The sequence below is a fragment of the Crocuta crocuta genome, unplaced genomic scaffold, assembly GCF_008692635.1.
Source record: "Crocuta crocuta isolate KB4526 unplaced genomic scaffold, BGI_CrCroc_1.0 scaffold3, whole genome shotgun sequence".
NCBI classification, from domain to species: Eukaryota; Metazoa; Chordata; class Mammalia; order Carnivora; family Hyaenidae; genus Crocuta; species Crocuta crocuta.
The window spans coordinates 1,850,168-1,876,377 of NW_027529934.1; the positions used below are offsets into that span (position 1 = coordinate 1,850,168).

Sequence of the window (26,210 nt, forward strand, 5' to 3'; positions counted from 1 at the left end):
AAAATACAGATACAGATATGTGTGTCCATGTATGTATGAATGTATAAATTTTTTTGTAAATAGGTAAGCAGTATCCAAACACTAGTATTTTTATGCAGATAAAGGAAAAGATTGTTTCAGGGTGTTCTCATGTGTCTGTTGGTTATCTGCATGTTTTCTTTGGAAAAATGTCTGTCATGTCCTCTGCCATTTTTAATGGGATTATTTGTGGGAGTTTTTGGTGTTGACTTATATAATTTCTTTATAAATGTTGGACATTAACTCCTTTTTGGATAGATCATTTGCAAATATCTTCTCCCATTCAGGAGATCCTGGATGAAAATCAGGAAGACTCCAGCAATCAGCTCATGGAGTTTTGGCAAAATCCTGTTTGTCTAAAGGCCTTGGCTTCCTCGAAGATCAGGGACCAAGAATGACAGAATTAATATGGCCTTGGAAGAAAGGAAGACCGATAAAATACATTTATTTTGGGGAGGGGGAAAGGCAAAATAAAATGGCCTCAAAGATCCCATCAATTCTATAGACCCTTAAAGAAACAACCATGAACACCTGGACACCAAAGTTACCCACGAGGATTCAAAGATCCCATAGTTTAGAAGAAAAGAGATGGGGTACCAGGATGGCTCAGTCGGTAGAGCACCCGACTTCAGCTCAGGTCATGATCTCATGGTTTGAGGGTTCAGGCCCCACATCGGGCTCTGTACTCAGAGCCTGGAGTCTGCTTTGGAGTCTATGGCTCCCTCTCTCTATGCCCTTCCCCGCTCATACTCTGTCTCTCTCAAAAATACATAAACATTTAAAAAATTGAAAAGAAGGGAGATGCGCAACCAAACTACTAAAATATAATACAAAAGTGGTAAGAGATGCATGTATAAAATACTTCAGGAGCAGAGGAAAAGAGACAATGAATTGACTTAGGTGGTCAGGAAAAGCTTAGATGTGAGGTGATTGCCAAGACCTTCCTTGAAGGATGGGCGACGGACAAACACAGAGGCAGGGCATTTTCAGCACACGGTGTGCACAAGGCTTGTGTAAAGGAGGTGGGGTAAGAGCTCAGTGTGGGAGAAGCCTAGTGGCTGAGGCCTAGAAGTGGTTTGCTTTTTGTTGTCATTTTGTGTTTTGATGGGATGAAGTATCTACAGAAGACAAAACTGGAAATGATGCTACATATAAAGAGAGAGGAAGGCAAACCTTGATGTGCCCTCTACACCAAGGTAAGAATCTTAAGGGAGGTCCATAATCAACTGCTGTGTGCAAAAGTACTCCAGCATCCAGGTGACAGAAAGAGAAGAGGGAAGCTGGATGCACAAGAGGCTGGCTATGAGGTATCACAGAATCCCGGGAAAGAGGATGCGAGCTGAATGGGAAGGAGCAGTGGACAAGATCATAAGCAAACTGTAAAGTCTTCCTGGGACCCTGAAGACCTGGCCAATCCACCATGCCCAGGATGGGTCCTAACAAGGGTCAGAGGAGTGAGTAGCCTCAAGATTGCCATCTCATGGGGAGTGGCAACCGTCATCTCCCGGGATGATGGCGGCAGAAGGGCCCGGGGTCAGACACAGGGAACTTCCTCTTTCAGAGTGGCCCCAAGGTATTCACTTCACCAACCAAACTGGCTTCACTGATCATTTCAGGACGCAGATAGGGCACTTCACAAACACCACCATCCCATCATCCACCACAACTGCCTCAAACATCCTCCCCCTGTGGGCAAAGAGAAACCCTACTTCTTGGAACTCCAGGCAACTCCTCCTTCCTTAGCACAGACCCTGTTTCTATTTAGAAACAATTTTGGTTTTTATGACTAGACTGAGGACACACTCAGTCCTCGCCAGAAAGAGCACAAAAGAATGAGAGAGCAGGACGTTAACAAAGCTGAGAATGAGGCTCCAGTCACAAAATGAAGGCTGATTTGGGGTTTCAGACACCCCAAGCTAAACAATTGTTTAATGCCTGTCATAAACACCCTTCTCCATAAACCAGACAGGTGCTACTTTTAGAACTTTTTCCATGATGTCCTTGCTCTTTCATGGAAGAGATAAAGGCAGTGGGAAGCAATTAAAAGTATTAACCCATATACTTTATGTCACAGTCCAGTACCAATAAGCCCATATCGAAATGTAGTAGGGTAATGATCTTGGTTTCTCCTTACTCTGCTGAGATATTCTTTCAACTTTATACTTTGAAATCTTTATCCAAAATTTTTAAATACAAGTTTTGAGAGTAAGTGATGAGGAAGAGTTACAGCAATGTTGCCATACCACCAAATTAGCAACAAATAGTATTCTACTACCATGACCAAGACAGACAAGGGAGGAGGGGCTTCATGTGAAAGGGAATTAACATTTGTGAGGACCTACTAAGTGTCAAGCACTGAATGAGGTTTTTGCTTCCTTCTTCCTTCATCCATTTTAATGAACATTTTACCAAGCACTTACTATTATGTTTGATGGCACAGATGTAGAATAAATAAGAGAGACAATGCCCCTGCCTTCAAAGACCTTCCATCCACCAAAAGAGGCAAATATTCAACAACAGCATTTCCAGTGGTGTGAGTGCTCAACATGGAAATTGCACATGGTGAGGAGAGGGTCTAAGGAGGTTGAGCTGGCTTGGGGTGGGACAGGTATCGTTGGACAGGTGTGATGTCTGCTTGGAGAATTGAGGAATGAGTAGGAACTAGCCCAGCCAGAGAAGGAGCAAGAACTTCCAGGCAGAGGAAGGGCACATTCCAAGTCCCAGGGACAAGAGAGTTTGACCCGGTGTGAGTACCAATGCTCAGAGGAAGTCAGGGCAGCCAGAAAAGGTTGGAGAGATGAGCTGGGTCTTATAAGTCATGATGTAAATTTTAAATTCATCCAAATAAGTAGTGATATGACATTAAAGGGTTTTTAAGCAGGGGGTAATAAGATTCCTGTTTGTCTTAAAGCATCACAAATCCTCATTACCGTCCTTCGGGGTAGGTAGTATCCTTATTTCATTAGATGAGGAAAGATAAGTGAGATGAAGTAACTTCCAGAAAGTCACACAGCTGGAATGTACTGGAGTTTTGGATGAGAGTTCAGGTCAGTCTGACTCCAAATCCTCTTCTCATTCTACTATATCATCCTGTCTCTTAAGAGGAAAGAGGGAAACAGAGAGAGAGAGAAAAAGGGAGTGAGAGAAAGAAAGATAGAGGAGGAGGAGAAAAGGAAGGGAGGGAGGGACAGGAGAAAGGAAGTGAGAAAGGAAGGGAGGAAGGAAGAGAGAAGAAAGGGGAGGGATGTGGAGAGGGAGAGAGGGAAGGAAGAAAAGAACTGCAGAAAATCCTTAAGTGTCATTTCACCTGATCATTCATAACGTTTTACCAAAATCAGATGTAGAGTTGCTCCCTGGTATCACCAAACATTTGCATTTTCTCCTGCCTGTCTTGAATAAAAAGCTTAGTAAAATATAATAAATCATACACAAAATGATACACCTAGGAGAAACGCCAAGAGTCCTACCCCAACCGCAAGACCCCAGTCCTCAGAAAAGAGACGGCTGGTCAGAAGGAGCCCCGTGGACTGTGAGTGCACATGGAGCGATGCTGGCCTTCAGGGCTGGAAGGCAACAGCAAGGCCATTAGTCCATCCATATTTCCCAAGCTCACGTTCAAACTACCATCAAGGGGTCGTCCAGATATCTCCGGTAATGACAAGCTTACTACCTACAAGCACACTGAGACAGTTCTGACTATTTAAAACGACTCTTTACAAGAGGCAAAATTGGTTCAAAACCCAGTAGCAGAAGTTTCTGCTGTCAAAGTTAGATTCCTCTCCAAAGCAGGAGAGTATCATGTAGCAGTGAGGCATCGCTGGAGTGTGTCAGTCTTCACTGAGTCAAATGAAGTCAACACCTAGGAAGCAAAAAAAAAGTGGAGCAGGAAGTCCCAACTTCAAGGCACACAGAGTCTGTTTCTAGGTAACAGATAACACCTTTGCTCCCATACACACTGGCAGCCTCCGCCGCTGATTCAGGCCTGTGAGACTGGAAAACTGGGAACCACGATGCACTCCTCCTGGACCTGGTGCCTGCCTTCTGCTCTCCGCAGCAGCAGGCAGCACCTCCGAGCGCCACTTGTGAATGCGGACAGCAAGCGTGGCTGTGCACAAGTGCAGTGAGTGAACGTCAGTTGTCTGCATCTCTGTCCAGCTGCCCAGATTGCTGCCTGGTTCCGCACCAGCTCACGCAGTTCACGCACGTCGTACTGATGGGCAGTTGTGGCAGCGTCCTTGACCACATAAGGCGGGCAACTATATTTATCCTACCAAATCCCTGTGCAGCACATAAAAAATAAGTGCTCCTCCTTTAAAGATTAATGAAAATGTTGGGGCGCCTGGGTGGCTCAGTTGGTCAAACATCTGACTCTTCATTTCTGCTCAGGTCATGATCTCACAGTTCACGGGCTTGAGCCCTGCATTGGGCTCTGTGCTGACAGCATGGAGCCTGCTTGGGATTCTCTCTCCCTCTCTTTCTGCCCCTCCCCTGTTCATGCTCACTCTCTCTCCCTCTCAAAATAAATAAATAAATTTTTTAAAAAAATTTAATTAATGAAAATGTTAAAACTTTAGACTGAGTAAAGCAATCAATAGTGCCAAATTTAGTAATGGTGAGAGAAGAAAGTGGCACATGGGATTAGATAGGCAGCATAAACTGGTGCAACCCTGTTGTGTGAACTCTGGCAGTTTCTATCAAGTTTTACATGTTTGTACCCTTCTTTCTCCTGAATCCTGCTTCTAGCAATAGCTCATATTCACACGAGCACAAGTATTAAGATAGTCAACAGTCAATAGAGTGAATTAAGCAAATATGGCAAACTTCCAGTTATACCAAACATGCTGAGATGCTGTTTCAAAATTAAACATTTAAAAAGTAATCATAAAGTTCAAGATCCCAGGTATCAGAAACAAAACAGGAGCACAAAACCAAAGCAGCCAGTAGGAGCTGAAACCAAACAGCCTTAAGTTTTTTCAGAAGCAGGAGTTACCAGAATAGGGTACAAGCTGTAGAGGACAGGAGGGGACCATACATGCTCTGGCTGGGGTGACAAAGGGCTGTCCTGACACTGGACATGTGTCTGGAACTTTGGGTAGAAAAAGGGTTATCTGACAAATGAGAACCCCAAACGTATGCCATACACAAATGTGGAGCCGGAATTCACACGGTTCACATGGCCGGGAGCCCCAGGGCTAACACTTTTACAGAAAAGCTGGTCTGAACCCGGTGAAACTTTATGATATCCGGTACGGGCACGCTCAACCACCACATCCCGATGCCTCCACAACTCGGGACCCAATGGACTCCCACCAAAAACCTCTAGCTGTAGACAAGCTCAAGAGGAAATTAAACACTAAGAGAGAAGATTTAAAGTATGCTTAGATGTTTAATGCAATAAAAAAAAAAAAAAGGAAAGAAATGTTAGCAGAACTGAATTTAAAAATGGGCAAGAGACACGAATAAGCTTTTCACCCAAGGGAATACATAGTTGGAAACAAGCTCATGAAAAGATGTTCAGCATCTTGAGTCATTTACTAAAATGCAAACAAAGACCACAATGAGATATCATGACACATTCATTAGTATGAAAAATGAGAAAGAGTGGCAATATCAAATGCTGGCAAGGATGTAGAGAAACCGTATTGCTGGGAGGAAGATGAAGTGATATAACCAACTGCAACTGGCAAATAGTTTGGCAGCTTCTTCCAAAACTAAACATACACTTACATGTGTGTGTGTGTACGCGCACACGCACGCACACACACGCACACACACACACAAATGAATGCATGTAAAAACTGGTAAAGCCCAAATATAATCTTTAATTAACATGATTCTTATTCTACACATGTCGATTTCCTGGTTTTGTTGTTGTAGGACAGTTATAGAAGATGTTACCATCGAGGGAAGTTGGGTGAAGGGTACCAGACACTCTCCGTAGTTTTGCAACTTCCTGTGAATCTGTAATTCTTTCAAAATAAAAATCTTTCAAAAATCAATGTTGGGTGTAAAACGCAAGTTATAAAATATCATAGTATGATATCACTTGTACAAATATATTTTTTAAAAACACACAATCATACCATACGTGCTTCATGGTTAAATACATAAGTAATAAAAATATTAAAACATCAGTACCAAGGGGACATACAACTTCAGGGTAGTAATTATCTCTAGGAATAAGTTTAAGGAGGACCTCAACTTTATCTTTAATATTTTAATTTTCACAAAAGAAACTGAAGTGAGAAACTGTCAACATTCACTATCTAGATTGTATAATAAAAGGCTTATTACTCTTTACCTCTCTGTTTAAAAGATTTATATTTTAAAACCAAAAATATACATATAAGGAGGTTCACTGAAGTATTATCTATAATAGTCAAAGATTGGTAACAGTATAAATACTCATCAATGGGGATGGCTAAATAGATCTGGATATAGCCATGCAGTGGAATACTAAGGAACTAGTAAAAAGAATAAAGGGTAGGGGCGCCTGGGTGGCTCAGTGGGTTGAGCGTCTGACTTCAGCTCAGGTCATGATCTTGTGGTTTGTGAGTTCAGGCCCCACAATGTGTTCTATGCTGACAGCTCAGAGCCTGGAGTCTGCTTCAGATTCTGTGTCTCCCTCTGTCTCTGCCCCTCCCTTGTTCACATGCTCGCTTGCTCTCTCTCTCTCAAAAATAAATAGACATTAAAAAATTTTTTAAAGGTAAAAAAAGAATGAAGAGCATATGTACTGTTAGGGAAATATCCCGAGTGCACTAGTAAGTGGGGGAAAAAAGCAAATTGGAAAACAATATATACACTATGACCACATTTTTGTTTAAAAAATCAATATAAATATATACAAACACATTGTAATAAAACTCATACACTGTTTAAAAATGGTTACTTTCAAGAAACAGTGGGCATTTCACTTGTTACTTTATATACCTCTTTTAAAACCTGATAAAGAATAACCTGTTTTATTTATGAAAACTGAAACTTTTTCCTTACTGAGATATAACTGACATATAACATATTAGCCTCAGATGTACAACATAGTGATTTGATATGTGTATAGTTGTGAAATGATCACTATTGTTAGGAATTTTTCTTACGATGAGAACTTTTAACGTCTACTGTCTTAGCAACTTTCAAATACACAATACAGTATTGTTAACTAAAGCCACCATGCTGTTTGTTAAATCCCCTCAACTTATTCATGTTATATGTGTAAGTGTGTATACGTTTTAACTCCTTCCCCTATTTCTACCACCTTCAACTTGGCCACCATCAATATATTCCCTGTATCTATGACTTCGCGATTTTCTGTTTGCCTATTGGGTTTTAGATTCCACATATAAGTAAGATCATACACTATTTGCCTTCCTCTCTCTGATTTATTTCACTTAGCACTGCACTCAATGTCCATCCATCTTGTCCCAAATGGAAGAACTTCCTTTTTTGAGAACTTTAAAAAAATTTTTTTTCCACATATTAATTTTTGAGACAGAAAGACACAGAGCACAAGTGGGGAAGGGGCAGAGAGAGAGGGAGACACAGAATCCGAAGCAGGCTCCTGGCTCTGAGCTGTCAGCACAGACATGGGGCCCGAACTCATGAGCCATGAGATCATGACCTGACCCAGTCAGGTGACCAACCAACTAAGCCACCCAGGCTCCCCTTGAAAACTTTTTAAATAAAGATTTAAAGAACAAAAAATCAAAATTTAAATTAAGTCAATACTGTTGAGCATTTACTCTGTGCCAAAGTGTTAGTGCTGAGAGCCTTCCCTACTCTGAACAAATATGGGTACATACTATTCTCGTTTGAACTCACTCCCTCTGCTTGGAGAGAAGGAAGAAGAGGAATGGAAGCTCTTAGAGGTGATATGACTTGCCTGAACTCACACAGCTGAGTAAGTCGCTCAGTGAGTTGTAACCTGCAATCCCGTTTCAGTCCACCACTCAGATCACTGGCCTGAAGAATGGCAGCACATACAGCATGCACCAGATGTCCTTACAGTGAGAGGGTGAGAATCAGGAGCTGAGTCATTCACCCCCCACCCTGGTGGCATGGCTGAATGATGTGCCTGTGCTCCAGCCATCACAATGGCATATCTACATTTTATCTTGAGCTGGCTTGCTCATAGGGAAGCACTGAAAGAGGACATGACAGGGAAAGGTGGTTCCCCCTCCATGTCTTCCCCACAGACATTCCACAGACAAAGAGACTGGCAGAGCAGCAGAATGCACCCAGACCCCAGCAGGGTCACCCCTGTGTGAAAACCACAGTGTGCAATCCTCTGAGCAGGAGAGATGCTCTTCCATACACTGACTGACTCTCCTCCCTATTAAGGCAGAAAACGTTACAGCAGGGTAGTAAACCCTGAAATGCGCACCCTCAGATTCCACTTCTGGAAAGGATTCTCTACCCAGCTGCAGGTGCAGTTAGTGGACAGCCTCCTGTTAGCTTCCTCAGGCACAGAAACCTGAACTTTCCACTGAGGCATCTGCCACTGACGGAGCAAGAAGGTGGCTGAGAGACCTGGCCCTTCTGCCATGTAAGGACTCCCCTGGTCGGCCATCTCTGCCTCTGTCAGATCTGCACTGTGGTCTGATGCTCCCCTCCCCCAGGACTGCTTCCTCCCCCTTTTCCTCCATAGCTGTTACTCAGCATGTGCATCCCACAGAACTCAACCCTTGACAAGGGTCCTCCAGCCTGACTTATGCACTAAGATACTTCTAAGACTTAAAAATAAACTGGCCCGCTAAAAGAACGGGTGCTTATACTAATAACTCAGGCCAAGGGAACACGGTGCTCAAGAATAGCAGACAAAGTGGGCTTGGTTCTCTATCCTGAGAGGAGGGAGATCATGGGCCCCTACCTGGTCGAGGAAGATCTGGTAACACTGGTATGATTAACTGCAGAGGGCTGGGAAGAAGAGACAATGCACAGAAGGAATTGGCCCAGATGGGGAACAGGTTAGGTTTAAAGTCACATAAACCTGGATCTCAATCCAGAGTTTACTCCATACTGCTGGGTGACCATGAACACGTTTGTGACCTTCCCTATGCCCCAGTTTCCCCCTCCATAAAACTGCTCCGAGTTGTTCAGATGATTTAAGACAAGAAGCCTAGAACCTAGCATACAGTAAGTGCCTCCTTTTTTCCTACAATCAGTCCAGGAGGGAGATATCGAGGATTTGGACAAGGACTAAAGCCTGATTGCCTGAGCTGAGGAAAGAAGTCTAACAGGGAAATAAGTTGACCTTGAAAAGACCATGTGCAATCCACGTTAAAACAAAACTGCTATTTCCAGTCTACTTGGGCTTTGTGTTGATATCTTACCAGAAGTGGGAGAGGTCTGCAGTATCCATACTCTTACTCAATCACCATTTGTCCAGTGGCACCTACCAGTGAGAAAACCGAGCAGGAAACTGGCTATAGGCTATGAGCGGTGAACACATGTTTTCTCTGCTTAAAACTTACTAGCCAACTTCCACTTTCCAGTCTGGGATCTAAGGAGTTTGGAAACTGTCACTCCATCGTAACAAGTAAAAATGGTGAACAAACTGAAAAATCGACAATTCTTAGATCCATCCGAGAAGTGAAACTTCACAGCAAAATGCTGCGCCAAAACTGGAGAAGAGGACGGGTGAATAAAAGAAATAACAACTTGCCAGGAGCAGAACCCTCCACAAAACTAGTGCTGGACGGAAAAACCTAACCTGCAGGTGACTCAGTGTGACCAAGTCTGAGAGTTACAAATTCCAGGGGGAGCTACTCATGGTTTTGAGAGTTTGATCGACCTGTAGCTGATCCTCATAGTGAAAAATCAAAGAAAAATACTCTCATGCTTCTGGAAGAGGAGAAACATAACCATACTGAAATACACCAAAGCATTCTATTCTTTAAAAAAAAAAAAAAAAAAAGGCCTGCCCTCAGGAGAAACTATTTAACCAGAAGCTAATGTATTAGGTTTCATGGAGCCTCTCTGATCACGGGTGGGGGATATCCAATTCTGGGCCCCTTTATGCATTTGTCTGGCCTAAGTACGGGATATACAGATATTCTAAGAGGCATTCGTGAAATTTACATCCCAGGGGCACAAGCTCCCTAAAACAGCTAATTATAGGACTATATAATGCTGCTTCTCCTCTGACACCTCACTCCCACACCACTAAGGGCTTATTTATTTACCCAAGCGCCTTTTACCCAGTACATGAAGTTCAGCTTTCAAAACATTGCAAGGCATACCAAAAGCCAAAAAACACGGTCTAAAGACAGAGCTAGCCTCAGAACCAGACACAAATATGACAGGGGCGTTGGAATTATCAGACCAGGAATTGAAACAACCATGATTAATATGCGAAGGGCTCTAATGGAAAACGTAACATGCAAGAACAGATGGGTTACGTAAGCAAAGAGATGGAAATTCTAAGAAAGAACCAAAAAGAAATACTAGATATCAAAAACACTCTAAACGGAAATGAAGAATGCCTTTGATGAGCTCATTAGCAGATTGAACACAGCTGAGGAAAGAGACTCTGAGCTTGAGGATTTAATAGAAGCCTCCAAAAGCAAAGAGAAAAAGGACCCAAAAAATTAATAAATATAACAGAATATCCAGGGACTGTGGGACAGCTGCAAAAGGTGTAACATAAGTGTAATGAGGACATCAGAGGGGAAGAAAGAGAGAAACAAAAAATATTTGAAGCAATAATGACTGGGAATTTTCCAAAAATTCATATAAGATGCCAAATCCCAGGTTTAGGAAGCTCACAGAACACAAGCAGAATACAGAACCAATAAACAAACAAACAAACAACACACACAGGCATACATCATATTCAAACTACAGGAAATCAAAGGTAAAAAAAAAAAATCCTGAAAGAAGCCAGAGGCAAAAAACACCTAACCTATAAGGAGCCAAGATAAGAAGTACATCTAACTTCTCCTTAGAAACATGAGCAAAAAGAGAGAGGACTCAAATATTTAGAGTTAAGAGATGAAAAAAATTAAACAAACAAATACCAGCCTAGAATTCTGTACCCTATAAAATGATCTTTAAAAAGTGAAGGAGAGGGGCGCCTGGGTGGCTCAGTTGGTTAAGCGTCCAACTCTTTTTTTTTTTTTTAAATGTTTTATTTATTTCTAGGAGAGAGAGAGAGAGAGAGAGAGAGACAGCGTGAGCAGGGGAGGGTCAGAGAGAGAGGGAGTCACAGACTGAAACAGGCTCCAGGCTCTGAGCTGGCAGTCAGCACAGAGCCCGACGCGGGGCTCGAACCCACGAACCGCGAGATCATGACCTAAGTGAAAGTCGGACGCTTAACCGACTAAGCCACCCAGGCGCCCCAAGCGTCCAACTCTTGATCTCACCTCAGGTCATGATCTCACAGTTCATGAGATCCAGCCCTGCGTCAGGCTCTGCTCTGATAGCCCAGAGTCTGCTTGGGATTCTCTCTCTCCCCCTCACCCTCTGCCCCTCCCCAGCTCACACACGTGCTCTCTCTATATATAAATAAGTAAATAAACTTTTTTTTAAAAAGTAAGGGAGAAATAATGATTTTCTCTGACAAAAATTTAGGAATTTGTTGCCAGTGGAACAGCCTTAACAAATTTAAAACAACAGAAATTATACAATGTCTGCTCTCAGATCACAGTGGATTTAAAAACTAGAAAGCGATAATAGACAGATAGCTGTGAAACCCCAAAATATCCAGAGATTAAACAACACATTTCTAAATAACACATGAGATCAAAAAAGAAATCTCAAGAGAAATTTCAAAATATTTTAAACTGAACACAGTTTAAAATGAACACAGAACTTATTGTGGGATGCAGTGAAAGTAGTGCTAAGAGGAAGATATACAGCATTGAATGAATAAATGAGAAGAGAAGAAAGATCCCAAAAATCAGTAATCTAAGTTTCTATCTTAGGAAACTAAAAAAAAAAAAAAAAAAAAAAAAGAAATGACTGAATTAAACCCTAAGTAAGTAGGAGAAAAGAAATAATAAATATTAGAGCAGAAATCAGTGAAATTGGAAACAGAATACCATTTGAAAAAATCAACAAAATCCAAATCTGGTTCTTAGTAAAGATCAGTACAATCCATGAGCCTCTAGCCAAACTAACTAAAATTTACTAGTCCCTGGGATGGGACCCAGATGTCCGCCTCATACTGTCAATCAATGAGCAACTACTACTGCCACACAGGTAAACAAAAATACTCCTTCATTTCCTTTCAGTCATCCATTCAATCAATTAAAAAAAAACAACAACAACAACACTAATGATGAGCTATCTACTATGTGCCAGGCACTGTTTTAAGTGCTTGAGATGTAATGATGAATAACAAACAGAATAAATGAATAGGCTATATAGTACATTAGAGGTACTAAATGGATAAAAAGAGCAGGAGAGAATTAGGAGTTAAGAGTATTTTTATTCTCATATGAATATCTGTGTGTGTGTATATATATATACACATATATATATTACATACATACACATATATATATTAAGCAAATACTTTATTTTCTTCCCTCTCTGGCCCCCTATCAACAAAAATAAGATGTATTAATACTAGTTTACATCTGAGTATTTAAGTGACAGAGTATCAAGGGGAAGAGTGAACATCACCCAAGGATTTTGTGTCCTCTTCAGTAAAAAGAGCTGGCATGTTTTTGGTTATATGCTGGATAACTGGAGCATGTTAAACGGAAGTATTACTTTGTTACTGTCATTATTTGGAGATTAAGTATGGTTTAAATAAATGTGTATGACAAGCTGACAAGGTGTGAACTGTAACGGTTAGTTTTATGTGTCAACTTGGCTAGGCCATGGTACCTGGTTATTTAATCAAACGCTAATCTAAGCATTCCAGTGAAGGAATTTTGTAGATGTGATATCTACAATCAGCTGACTTTCAGGAAAGCAGATTATACCCTATAATCTGGGCGGGCCCTGCCTAATCAGTTGAAAGGCCTTAAGAGCAGAACTGAGGGAGATGAAATTCCATCTGTGGACTGTGGCATGAGATCCAAGAGTTTTTTTCCAATTGGCCAAGCTGCCTTACAAATTTTAGACCTGCCTAGCCAATCCCCCCAATCACATAAACCAATTCCTTGCTATAAATCTCTTAATATATAAATATCCTAATGGTTCTGTTTCTCTGGTAGACCCCTGACTGATTCAGGTAGCCACCCAGAAAAAATGACATTTGAGCAAAGACTTGGAGTTGGTGAAGGAAATGCCCTGCAGATATCTGTGACAAGGGCAGGCCCAGTGTGTGCGAGGAACGGCAAGCAGTGGGGCTGAGTAAGTGTGAGCAAAGCAGAGAGCAGCCCTAAAGGAGGTGGCTTTATTAACCAAAAGCAGCAGCAGGGATAGGGAAAGTGCAGGCTGTGAGATCACAGGTCTCCTTGATTATCCTATCTCATACTGAGCCCACATCATGACCAAAAGCTATGCTTCTAAATGCCTCTCCTTCTCTGACATATGACACAGATGAGTCCTCCCCGGTCCCACTACTGGCCAAAGCTTTGGGATGCCGCAGGATCTTCTGTAGTTCACGCATCTGACATTCAGGGCACTTGTACATAGCACTCCCATGAGCCACACCACTCCGGCAGTTTCTCTCTTAGGAGTCGGGGCGCCAGGAGTCAGGCCAGAAAGGGCCCTGGAGTTTGAGCAAGAGTCAAGAACTGAGTGGCCACCACCAGGCAGAGAGACAGCGTACACAGTCATCTCTGGATAAAATGGAAGTTTGCTGCGTGCGAGGTATAACGCGCTTACCCGGTCCGCCCAGGCTGAGTGGAAAGAATAAGGACAAACACCATCGAAGGCAGACAATAAGTGATTTGGATGCAGAAACACCAAAAACAGAGATCAGTGATTTGGGTGCATTAAGCCACCTTGCCCAGGCATCCCAGCCTCTCATTTGTCCCAGTAAAAGGGAGAATACAACCTGTCACAGGTTTTCCTTACTACAGAGGTTACCAGAACAACAATAACTTCAAGTACATGTATCAACCTGGAAAGATGTTCATGATTATGGAAGGGGAAGAAAAGGTAACACAACCATATCAAGTATACACATCAATTCTTACACACATCTGAACTTCATAAATATTAACATGAAAAAAATGTATTTATTAGGCTTTAGGAAAGATGATATATGCAAAGAAAAGAGTTAAAGAATGCATATAAAATTATAACAAAGCCATCTGGTTAGTGGGATTACAGGTTTTTTTTTTTCTTTTTGCTTCCTGTACCTTTTTGTTCCCCTCTAATAATATGTATTGTTTGAATAACAAAATTGTTTATAGTTTAGAAGTAAAAACCCCTTCATGTCTGTAGCACTTCTAGCTCCTTCTCTACTCCCTCAAAAAAGTGAGTTGACATCTGTAACCTCAGTAAGTTAGAACAGAGCTGTTTGCAGCCCCTTTTACATATGAGAAAATACAAAGCTCAAAGGAGTTAGGTCACTTTCACAAAGTCACTCGTCATGGTGTGTAGCCCAGCCAAGACAGGAGTGTGAGGGTCCTGAAGGTCCCTTCCAAACCACACACTTGCTTTGTAGCATTTTCTCAGCCCAGGGACCCCAAGGAAGTGCGGTTTAAGATGAGCTGGCCCCTTGCCCTTACCTCGGCCAGGCGGGAATGCTTGTGGACGTTCTCGCCTTTCTGCACGCTGGGAGCCAGCTGCTGCAGGACCCCCCTGCTGCTCGTCAGGGCTCTGGTCAGCCGAGCAAACTTCCCCCAGCCTGGAGCATGTGGAGGAGAGAAAGGACAGTTTCAATCACGTCCTGAAGGTCACGGACATTCACACCACAAGTTCGGCTGTCGGAAGCACATACACCCTCTGTCCTCCTGGGCTCCCAAGAGTCATTCTGCATTCCTCCCAGCCCAGACTCGCTGTTCAGAAAAGCACCTAGACAAATTGTGTAGCAATTTATGCTTCCCCTGAACTTTCACTCTATCCTAATCATAGCTCTGTGATGTAGGTAGGACGGGTTTTAGTGCTTTTACAAATAGGGAAACTGAGGCACAGAGTGCTTAGATGACTACAGAGTCCAGAGCCCAGATGTTTTGACTTTTCTGCCAGATAATACCAGGCAATCGAGATATTTCTTGGACTTTGGCTTGGCTCAGGCTGCTTCCAACCCCACATAGTCTGATCTAGTAGAGATCAAGTTGGTTCCAAGTGTTATGTGGACAAGCCAGTTAAATGGCTAACCCATGCAATAGAGTTTCCAGTCAGGAGAATGAGAAATGAATCTAATCCCTGGGGAGGGGGGAGTGGAGCACAGGCATATTTTAGTCTGCTCTGGGATGGGGGAAGGACAGTTGCTGACAGGTTCCCCCAAATAACAAGAATCCCAAAGAGCCTAGTACTGAACTTGGAGCAAAGAAATCTGGACACGAGTCCCATCTCTACCTCCAGCTTGCTTTGTGATCACCAACCAGTCATTTAAGCTGCTTAGGCCTTATCTGTAAAGTGGAAGTTAAGATATTCTAGCTGCCCAAAGGCAGGGTGCACTTGCCTGGTAAAACAAAGGGGCTAAGTTTAGTGGACTCTGGTTAGTGGACTAAAACAGAGGCTGTCTGGAGGCCTCCTTGGCACTCTGGACCAGTTCCTCCAGGAAAACTAAAATACTGGTCTTTTTTCCAATCCAGCCTCCTCCATGCCACAGAGTCTAAGACATATGAGTGATCTTTACTGCATTTAAAGGTCTCCAAAGACAACTGTCCATCCTAATACTCAACAACCCAACTCATCTGCATCAAGGTTATGACCATGGCCATTGCCTCATGAGACCCATGAAACCCTGTCAAGGTTCTCAAGACCACGCTTGGAGTTGAGGGGTTCCAAAGACCTAGACGTGGAGTAGACAGCAAGTAAACAGAGTATCCAACTCTTTTTACATGGCAGCTAAAAACAGGACCAGGTGATTTTTTTTGTTTTCTTTTTATCCCTTAGCGTTTAGCAGTATCCAACACCTTGCAGCAGACGTCGGTTCTGCCAAATTCTACCCTGGAGCACCTTTCCAAGATAGACTTGGAATCCAGAGGAATGAAGTTAAGTAGCAGAATGGCCCTTTTTTTTTTTTTCACAACTTTTAAGAATCATGATCTGGATAAATTTTTGTCAACATGGCAAGAATAGCAAATCAGTGCTTTATTATCTTATTCCAGACGTTCTAGGCTTTAATAAAAGACAGTGGCATTTTCATCCATCCAGATGCCATTAAGCCGAGAAACAGGACTGTTGGAGTCAGCTTGAAAAGAGACACATGGTGGTCAGGCGGTGGAGGTCCCACTAATGTTAACAGGAGAAGATGGTCCAGACTCTGCAGGGGTTTGACATCTTCCCCAAATGTACCATTTATGAAGCTGCTCACTGGAATATGCTTTTATGAACTGTGAACCAAAATTTTTTAAAGTCTCTGTCAGCTCCAAACAAAACTAGAATTGAAGTCTACAAAGCTTTTCAAGAACACAAAGTGTATTTTCCAATCAGGTAATACACAGTTGTGCATAAAGACATCAACAAGGGCTCTGCAAGCCACCCCCACCCCCAACCTAACCCACAACCCACACTTCCACTACCATTACTACGACCACCACCATGACCCATACTCTTGGGACCAATGATAAGAAGGAGATGGCAGGGCAGGTACCCCAGACCCTGCCTGGCAGGGAGCTCAGGGTCCTGGGTCCATGAGCTGATCTAGCATAAGGGATGAAAAGAAAGATCCCTGGACCTCTGGGCATTTCTCCAGGCTCAGGCTAGCCCCGAAATCTTTCTAAGGATGTGACTCTTAAAGGAGCTGGCTCTCAGCTGCCTCAGTGGATGGCATGAGAAGATGAGTGGGTGTGGGGAAACAGACAGCCAGTGTGAAATTCTCCATCACATCTCTACCAGAATGGCCAGGCTCTGCCTGTTCTGATGGAAGGAAATGAGTTCTCCCTCAAGTTCCACCCCATGTTCTCCTTTCTGAACTACAGATACTTTCTAATGGGAATCATTGCCTGGCCAGATGAAAAACTTCACTCATTCATGTATTACTTCTATAAACATAATTGCTATATATCAGGCATAGTGCTAGGTACTGGAGAGACAAAGATAAATAAGATACAGACTCTGGCTTCAAAGAGCATGCCCCCTAGTAGAGAATACTAACAAATATATTTTAAAAGCCATGACATAATGAGGTAAGTTCTGTAAATATAAATGAGTATAGGATGCTATGGTCAAGACTGTCCAGAGAAGGCATATCTAATCCAGGCTTAGGAGGCTTCCCAGAAGGGGTGACACTGGGGCAAATTTTTGAAAAATGAGTAGGAGTTAAAAACACAAGAAGGAAAAGAGAGATACTGCACACAAAAGGAACAGCACCTACAAAAGTGAAAATCATAAAACAAAGTAACATGTCAGTGAAGAGTAAGACATCCCAAATGGCTGGATGAATGAGGCATGTCTGGTAGAAAGGAAGAGGGTGTAGATGGTAGCCTGAAGTGATGTTAAAGTGGTTGTCAGGGCCCAGATGGAGAAGAACTTTGGTGGTAACAACTTAAATAGCAAGCTGAGAAATCTGAACTTCATCCTGAAACCCATGGGAAACCAGGGAGGAGTTTAAATATGGTGGAGAGGAGGAAATACTCTGATTTCACTTTAGAAAGACAGAATGGTGGGCGCCTGGGTGGCTCAGCCAGTTGAGCATCTGACTTTGGCTCAGGTCATGATTTCACAGTTCGTAGGTTTGAGACCCACATTGGGGGCAGCACTGACAATGCAGAGCCTGCTTCAGATTCTCTCTCTCCCTCTCTCTCTCTGCCTCTACTCTGCTCGCTCTCGCTCGCTCGCTCTCCCTCACTCTCGCTCTCTCTTGCTTGCTCTCTCTCTCTCTCTCAGGGGGAGGAGGAGGAAGACAGAATGGTAATGTGAATGGTAGACTTTAAAAAACAAGGTTGATAGGGCACCTGGGTGGCTCAGTTGGTTAACCACCTAACTCTTTGGCTCATGTCATGGTCTCATGGTTCATGAATTAGAGCCCCATGTCAGGCTTTGTGCTGACAGCTCAGAGCTCTCTCTTGCTCTCTCACTCCCTCTCTCTTTATCTCTCCCTCTCTCTAAAAAATAAATTAAAACATTAAGAAAAGCTTTTTAAAACAAGGTTGATAGATAAAAGACGAGTCAGGACCCTGTGCTCCTGGACAATACTGTGGCCCAGGCCAGCCAACAAAGGGAGCTTGAGAACAACTACAGAGGTAGGATCAACAGCTGCAGAAGGAGAGAAGAGGCAACCCGGGCAGCCTCTAGGTTCCTGGTTTGGGTGACTGGGTGAAAGCCATGCAATGAGATTAAAAACACTTAACAGAAGCAAATGGATTTTATGGAAGATACCGTGTACAATTTGGACCAAAGTCATCAGGAGAAACATTCCTGGAAACAACGAAGCTCCTGTTGTCCAAAAGGCCAAATGAGAGGAGACACCCCAATGCGAACCTAGCGTAAGACGATCTTCCTTGGGGTAAGCCCAATGGTCATTTTCCATGAGGCAACTAAGGCAGCTCCTACTTCAAGAGAGCCTTTCTGGGATCTTGCCCTACCACCAGCAGAATGGCCCATTCCCTCCTTTGTACACTCCCCTCTGCCTTATGTGGACGTCTAGCTCTTCAGCACACACACTTACCAGGTCTTTGGGGTGAGAGGGGTAGACAGGAAGGGAAGAAGAGGCATGAAAGGAAAAGAAGGCTAGAAGGAAGGGAACACAACATGCAACCCAACAGTCAGATAAAAAGCACTTAACTAGGTCCTTTCTCCATTCTTAGTAAGAACTATTTCTCCCTTCCTTGACCACACAATGGCTACTGGTTTCAACTGGGGTGAGCCTCCCACCAGGCTTCTTTAGCGCACAAAGCCCTGTGTGTCCCTAGGCCAGAAGAAGAGATGACTCTGGAATGAGATGAAATTCCAGCTCATCCAAGGATAAGTCCAGGGATATGAGAAAAGAGAGACATATAGGTGCCTCCCCTGGGATATCACGCCAAGTCACTCTGAGTAGAAGTTGCAGAGGACTGCTGTAAGGTGCCCTGACCTCCATGGGAAGGCTGCGAGGCCAGGCTTGCCCTAATCTGCAGTCACAGATTCTCTTAGAGGAGCTGATGTCCTAACCCAACATATCCAAGAACACAGAGGACACTAAGGACCAAGATGGAGAGTTGGTGTGGACACTGCCCAAGCACCCTTCAGTCTTCCTCCCCTGGTCTTTTCCCTATCATTGTAGAAATAACAAAAAAATCTAGGGTGCCTTCTTCAAGGACCAGCCACTAAATTACCACCTTTCCATCAAGGGAAGAGGGACAAAACTTTCATATTGAAAGGTACCTGTGGGTACCTGTGTCTTGTATCCACTGCCCAGTTACTTTCCCAAGAGTACCTCATGAATATCAAACAGGAAGACATATGGACAACAGTCAGCTTGCCAGAGCCCTCATCCCTGAATATTCTCAATCTTTGGCCTTTGAAAATCTCCTCTGGAATTTTACATTCCTTTAGTTTATCTGAATCTGGCTCAAGTTTAACTATGTAGCACTAAATACATTGGTCTCTGAAAATGAATTCACTCCTTCAATGTGAGAATATTTGGTGGAGTAAGAGACAGAAAATGAGGGGTAATTCATCCCCATCCTTTGGGGAGCAATGCAGAGAGCAAACTCTGAGCCTTACCGTCTAATTCTTCTCTACCCATTTGCCCAAGCCTCCTAGCTCAGAAGCGAGAATGGGACAGAAAAAAAAATATCCTACAGCCCTACTACCAATTATCCATGATAACAGAAAAATGAGAGATTCAATTCTCATTTCAGGCAAGAATTCCCATCTACTCTGTCATTCTGACTTAACACACACACACACACCAGAGCTGCTACCAAACAGCAAACCTAGCTCAACTTGCATTTCCTGTCCAAAGGAAAGTCCTATGGACACCTTTTGTCAGAGAGTAAGGGAAATAGTCAAAAGATGAACAAAAAAGCGATAAGGAAGTCAGAGGCCTGGATCATTCATAAAAAGGAGCTTGAGAACTGATATACTAAAGGAAAGAGGGGTCGGGGGTGGCCCAATCACTTACCAAAGGGGAGTTACATTATGTCAGATGCTAAAATAGTCCACTGCGGATTACCCCATGTGTTTACCACCTTGTGGGTTGTTTCTGGAAAAATGTTAGGCACAAAGTGGCTTTCTTGTGTCACTACTGGATGCACTTGCCCCACTCCCAAGCCCCAAAGTTGGGCAGGACATGGTCAGAGAAAATAAAGTCATTTTAAAGACAATTTGAGCACAGTTGACTAAAGAGAAGACTAGTCTGCTGTTGGGAAACAGCTTGTGCTGCTATGCCAAAGAGCAATTATCTGGGGATTTCTGGATTTTGGGATGATCCGCCCTTCCATTCCAACTCAAAAGTGAATTCTAAACAAGCCTGGGTCAGCAAGACTTCTGACACTCTTCATGCTGACTGAGGTGCTGTGCTGAAAGCCCAGCTGGACCTGCCAGAACCTCCCAATGTGAGAGCACCTCCAAGAAGAAATGTCAAGTCAGGAGAACAATCCAGCCACATGGCAACATGTTTTCCTAGATTGGATCCTTGCTGCCAGAACTGCAGTTTATAGACTCACAATTAACAAGGCCTGGAGAACTAGCGTGCTCTTCTGTTGTAAATGGACTAATATAAAATTTGACCTTGTCCCAAGTAGATACCAAATCAAAGTTGGCAAGGGGCACATTGACATCAATGTGGGAGGGTCTAAACATACCCGTCGTGGCATTTAAAATGGACAGGCAGATAAAGTCAATTCCTGGAGGAAACATTAAGCATGATCCACTAGCAGCATTCCTACAAGGAGCACTGAAGCGTGTGTGCACATGCACATACCAAAACTCTCATCAGCAAGGAAATGCATCACTGAGGCAGGTTAAATGAAGTAGAGCATTTTTTATTCCTGGAAAATAAACCTACGTGAGTCTCACCACGTCACTGTTTTTAGCTCTTCTTTCACGCTTCATAAGAACCAAATGCAGACACCTAGGTGGCACATTCTCCATTGGGTATGTCTTCCTACTAAACAATCACCCAAAAATGTTCCAGTGGTGGTGAAACACAAGCATGCTGACTCAACCAAATCATGTTACTTTAAATTTTTAAGAGAAAACTTGCAAAACCAAATGTCAAAATATCTGACTGCCTTTAAAATAGGATCTATGAGTTTTTTCAGTTAAAAAGAAGCCAATGGCCTTTCTGGATGACAGCCGGGTAACCCTTAATCATGAATGAGTCTATCACCATGTAACCCCTATTGCACTGAGGAACCCTCAACTCAGAAACTAGAGATCAGGGAATCACAGACCTTCAGGAGAAAAAGAGAAACTTGACATCTGCGGTTGTCTTAAAATCAAAAGGCAGGCTGAAACTGATTTAATGGGTTATCAGATATTTTTTAAAAAATAGGATGCACTGGTCTACATAGTGTTGTGCTCTGAACTTTATAAACATGAGCATCCACATGTGCTAGAGGACACAGCACCCACATAATGCTTTTTCTTTCCTCCTCTAAGGCACGTTTTAACAATCACAATTTTGTCACATCAGAAATAATACTCCCCAGTTTCACTCTTCCCTGGGCTCCTCTCGCATCTCTCTGCTGCATTTTGGGAAACTTCAAGGGACAGAGTTCTCAGAGAGAGATGGAAAATCAACCACAGAGCCAAGAAGGACTGCAACAAACAAGAGCTAATGGCCTCTTGGCTGTCTCGCGTGCGTGCTACGAAAGGGGTGGGGGGGAGAGAGGGCCGTGACACCCCTTAATCCCAAACCTCTGGGAATCACATGCCATCTTCCATACATCTGATTAGCAGGACCTCTTCAACAGTACAGCTGTTCTAGAAATCCTGAGCCATGTCCTTCCTTGGCCCTCAGTGTTACTCAAATGATACATGCGTGGGATATGGCTGAAGTGAGCGCTAAAATCTGTGGTCACAAGCTGAGCAAACGACCCATGTGGAAAGGCTACTCAAAACCCTGGCCTCATCAATACCATGTTTCCAATGAGTTCACCAGCCACAGACTTAGCTCCATCAACCACAGAGGTAGAGATGTCAGTCAAATCTAACAAAGTTTATATACAAGTAAGATGAATGTGGCCATGGACTGCCTCATTTGCATGACTGACATCTGTCCTGGCAACACCTAAAAAGGACTCTGCTGAAACCAAAGGTGCCCAACTACCTTCTTCTGTCTAACCTTTACTGGAAAGGGTTAAGCTAAAAAGGTATAAAATTGGTTCAAATGCTTTCCTAAACAAAGTTTTTTTCCCCTCCCCCTTCTCCCTCTTAATACATTCCAGAATGATACAGTGCTTTACCCAACACAGATTCAAGTTTAAATCTTGATCTTTGTGAAGAAATTGCCTTGGCAACCTCAAATTCTCTTTAATGGGAGTCACACCACAGTGGGGGCGGGGGGGGGAGGCATAAATGTTTTGTACAAATCAGAATTACAAACCTTTACATGAATCATCCTCAATGGGCTGTTTGAAAGCTGTTATGTCACTGAAAGTGCAAAGAAATAAAACCACTTTATCCTGTTCATTTCGAATTGGAGCAATTTTCACAAAGAACCACACAGGTGTCCCTGAAAGAAATATCAAAAGGTTGGTCAGTAATTTTCATTTTCATGTGAGGGGCTATGGAATAAAGACTGGGGAATGAATAGGTACACATATTAATTCATTTTTGAATGGCCTCATTCCTTTAGGTGCTGGGATATCATACCATTAATTCCTTTTCTTGCTGGAATAAAAAACTTTCATGATGACTATTCGGCAGGGATTTTCAAGTAATTTTGTAAGTGTAGATCTCTTAACCCTTGCCAAATGATTAGAAAATGAGTCAAGAACCTCCTGATCTTATGGAAAGAACTAAGGTACAGAAACCTACATGCTTGCTTTAGACCATGCAGTGGACAAGTAAACAGTAGGGAGCAGGATGGACATTGCCAACCACGGACAGCAGACCATGGAAACTCAAATTTCCATTGCAAAGGGGTCCTACTGACAAAATCCAGTTTGGGAATCCATCAGTTTGACTCACATGCTCAATCAACCATGGGCCAAAAGCTATATTTCTAAGTCTCTCTCCCCAAAATAAAGATCGAAAAGGTCCCATACAATGGGGCAGATGACAACACACTGAAGAAGGAAGAAAACTACCCACAGCATAGACTCCCCCATAAAGGGACGTTTCTAGTTGGCTTCAGGCTGTGATTACATTAGTGCTTTAGGAAGCTCAACCACTGTGTTTCAACTTCCAATCCTTATTCCTGAGCAAAAATGGGGGATTAATGAGCTCTTCCAAAGCACTGCCCTAATCCACCCAAGGATAAGGTGAGTGGGGCTCATCTGACTAACTTCTCAGAGAGGGCATCCACTCAGGTATCTATGGCTAAATATATCTGCACTAAGTCCGTCTCTGGCTTCCAAAAAAGAGTTAGGGAACCTATGGAGGACATCACAGCAAGCCACACCAATCAACTCTGTGATGCAAAACTTAAATGAGAAACAAAGAAATGGTAGGTTCTTCCCTACCTAGTTCTCATATCCCAGTTCCTTAAACAGCATCTGGGAAATAAGAACTTAATAACTACTGGCTGAATTCTGTATAACTGGGACAATACTTTACATGCTATTTTATAACCATTTACAAGTTAAAATACATAATAAATGTCTGATTGACATTTGCTTTGCAAATATGGCTATACCACTTATTCACATGGAAGTATAAATAACCATAAAATATACAAATAGGCAGCAATTAGATCATATAGGAATATATTCTCTTTAAAGCTTGATTATCCATGTAATCATTCATAGTTAATTTTAATCTTCTGTCCATTTTCCCTTTCCATAATTTTCAGCTGCCTGTTTCTGGGTGCTCATAGAAGAGATTATAAAGAAAAAGATGTTTCGAAAGAAAAATCTACCATACAAAAATCACAGATAGCAATCCAAAACTAGGAAGAATATGGCCTTTGTAACCCCGACTGTTTTTGAAAGGTCTGTTACGATCCCCCATCCCCCAGTCCCCTGCTCATAACCTGTGGGCTTTAAATGATTTTCAATTAAGCAACAGAAAACTCAGAATAAAGTGTCAAATCAAGTGAACCTATATACCCACAGCTCTCCATTATATCCTAGCTGGTAAGACAAAAAGCAAACAAATCAAAAAACCATTTTCTTTATGCTCTACAAAAAAAAAACAAACAACTAAAGCAAGTTTTTTCAGACGATAAACCAGAAGACACTGCGAATTTATCAAACCAGTAAAGAATCAGATTACGGGCNGGAACCGTGGCCTTCCCAGCCGCCACCTATGGGCCCCTACTGCACTGTGTCAGCTGGCCCAGTGCCTGTGAACTTTTCCACTTGGGACTGTGCCACCTAATCTTTATTTTCCATTTATGACTCCCAGGACTGATGACGTTAACCCACATCTCCCAGATCATGAGAGCCCCACTGTAGTAGTCATGTTGGGAGGCCTTTTTCATCTTGCTAGAGTTCAAGCTCATTTTAGACTCTCCCTATTTCTGTAGGTCAATCTGTTTAAAGCTATGTGCTTCTTTCCACCAAACCGTGCCCAATGCTTCCTCCAGAAGTGTTCCCTGAGTAAACACATACTATCCTGATCACTTCTTTTCAGTAAACAAATAAGAATCTTATACCAAAAATTCACATAGTCAGTACACTGTCTTAGAGTTTATCTCAAGCTGATCAGTTGGGCTTGTTGAGGGAGAAAACCTCCTATTCCCTGATCCGGTGTTTCCTCATGGACAGACATCTTTCAAAGGAACCCTCAGGTCTTTTCCATGGGTCAGTAATTTGGGGGTCAAGAATTGGATATGCGTAGCTCAACCACTTCTCATCTGTGTTTTTAGAGATGAATCTGCATTCTGCTCTGTGTCCTCATTCTATAGATCTTAGGGGAGAAGTCAAAAGGGCAGGGGACAACTGGTAGAAGCCTGCAGTTCTCCAGTGCTACCTGTGTTGGGTAGGTAAGTCTGATTCTAGAATTCACTGTGAGAAATTTTACTTGCACATAGACATAAACTACATTCTCTAGGATTAGCTTTACTGGTGATAAAAGTGATATTTTAACCTCCATTTGTCTGATTCCTGATATCTCTCTTGATTGGTTCTGATCACAGGCAAGGAAAGAAAGTGCTCCGGGTTGGCCCAAACTTTAACAGTTGAGGACTCTTCCCTTATTTTGACCATAATCCACTCTGGGGCAGAATATCTGAAATACTATCTCTCTCTCATCACCCTGTACCCCTATTTAAACGGCATCTAGTGCAATGTTTTCATAGGATCACATTAGGCCATTACATGGCTCAACTCCAGAAGGCGCCATTCTGGAATTGTGAAACCCAATCACCTCGGCAGGGCAGGAACTCTAGGAATGCCTGCTGAGTTTCAAAGCAATAAATCCTACTTCCAGTGTCTCCACGGTCACTCAGACCTGCCTCTCTCCCAAATCATCATTCCCTACAAAATCTAGGAAAGCAAGCAGAATGGGCTTAAATTTTTATTTCTGAAATTCTTTCAAAAGAGAACATGAGTCCCACCTAGGTGGCACAGAACAGTAATTCCAACCTTTTAATATTAAGAGCAAAGCATTTTTAACCAGTGAAGCATTACTCAAAGTCTCAATATAGGAAACAGCTGCTTCAAGTGAACATAGGCTGTCCAGAGGCTGGAGGCCCACTTGGTTTCTCTTCCATCCCTCTGGATGCCCCCAAGGACATTCAGGAGCTGCCCAGAAGCAGAGACCAGGGCATGTGGCCTCCAGGGACTTCTAGAGCCCAGACTAGAGTAGGATTCATTCCACCAAGATAAAGAGAAGCAATGCATGCACAAATATTCACACATACAGACACAAAATCAGGAAGATGAGGTTAATCAGGAAAATTCTGCCTCTGCACTCAAATGGCTATGGTGGGAAAATCAAGAAAAGCAAGTATTTGATGTCCTATTTCTGTAAAAAGGACAAAGGGTGAATAATAAATAAAGGAAGATCAATGCACGAATCCAGGAAAAACACAGCAAAGGCTGATGGCAAAGATAGCAGGTCTTTCCTGGCTGAAAGTGTCA

At 42.8% G+C, this 26,210-nt stretch overlaps 1 protein-coding gene across 2 annotated transcripts in view; it reads right to left on the reverse strand.

The window, feature by feature from the left end:
• The window catches only part of KCNH1 (potassium voltage-gated channel subfamily H member 1), a 383,179-nt gene that overhangs the window by 317,142 nt on the left and 39,827 nt on the right, over positions 1-26,210 (reverse strand). For both annotated transcript variants that reach the window (XM_077763101.1, XM_077763100.1), the window contains exons 4-5: positions 22,568-22,696; positions 14,652-14,770 (exon numbers count right to left, since the gene is read on the reverse strand). In XM_077763101.1, coding sequence (XP_077619227.1) covers positions 14,652-14,770; positions 22,568-22,696 — 248 coding nt within the window. The remainder of the gene's footprint in view (positions 1-14,651; positions 14,771-22,567; positions 22,697-26,210) is intronic.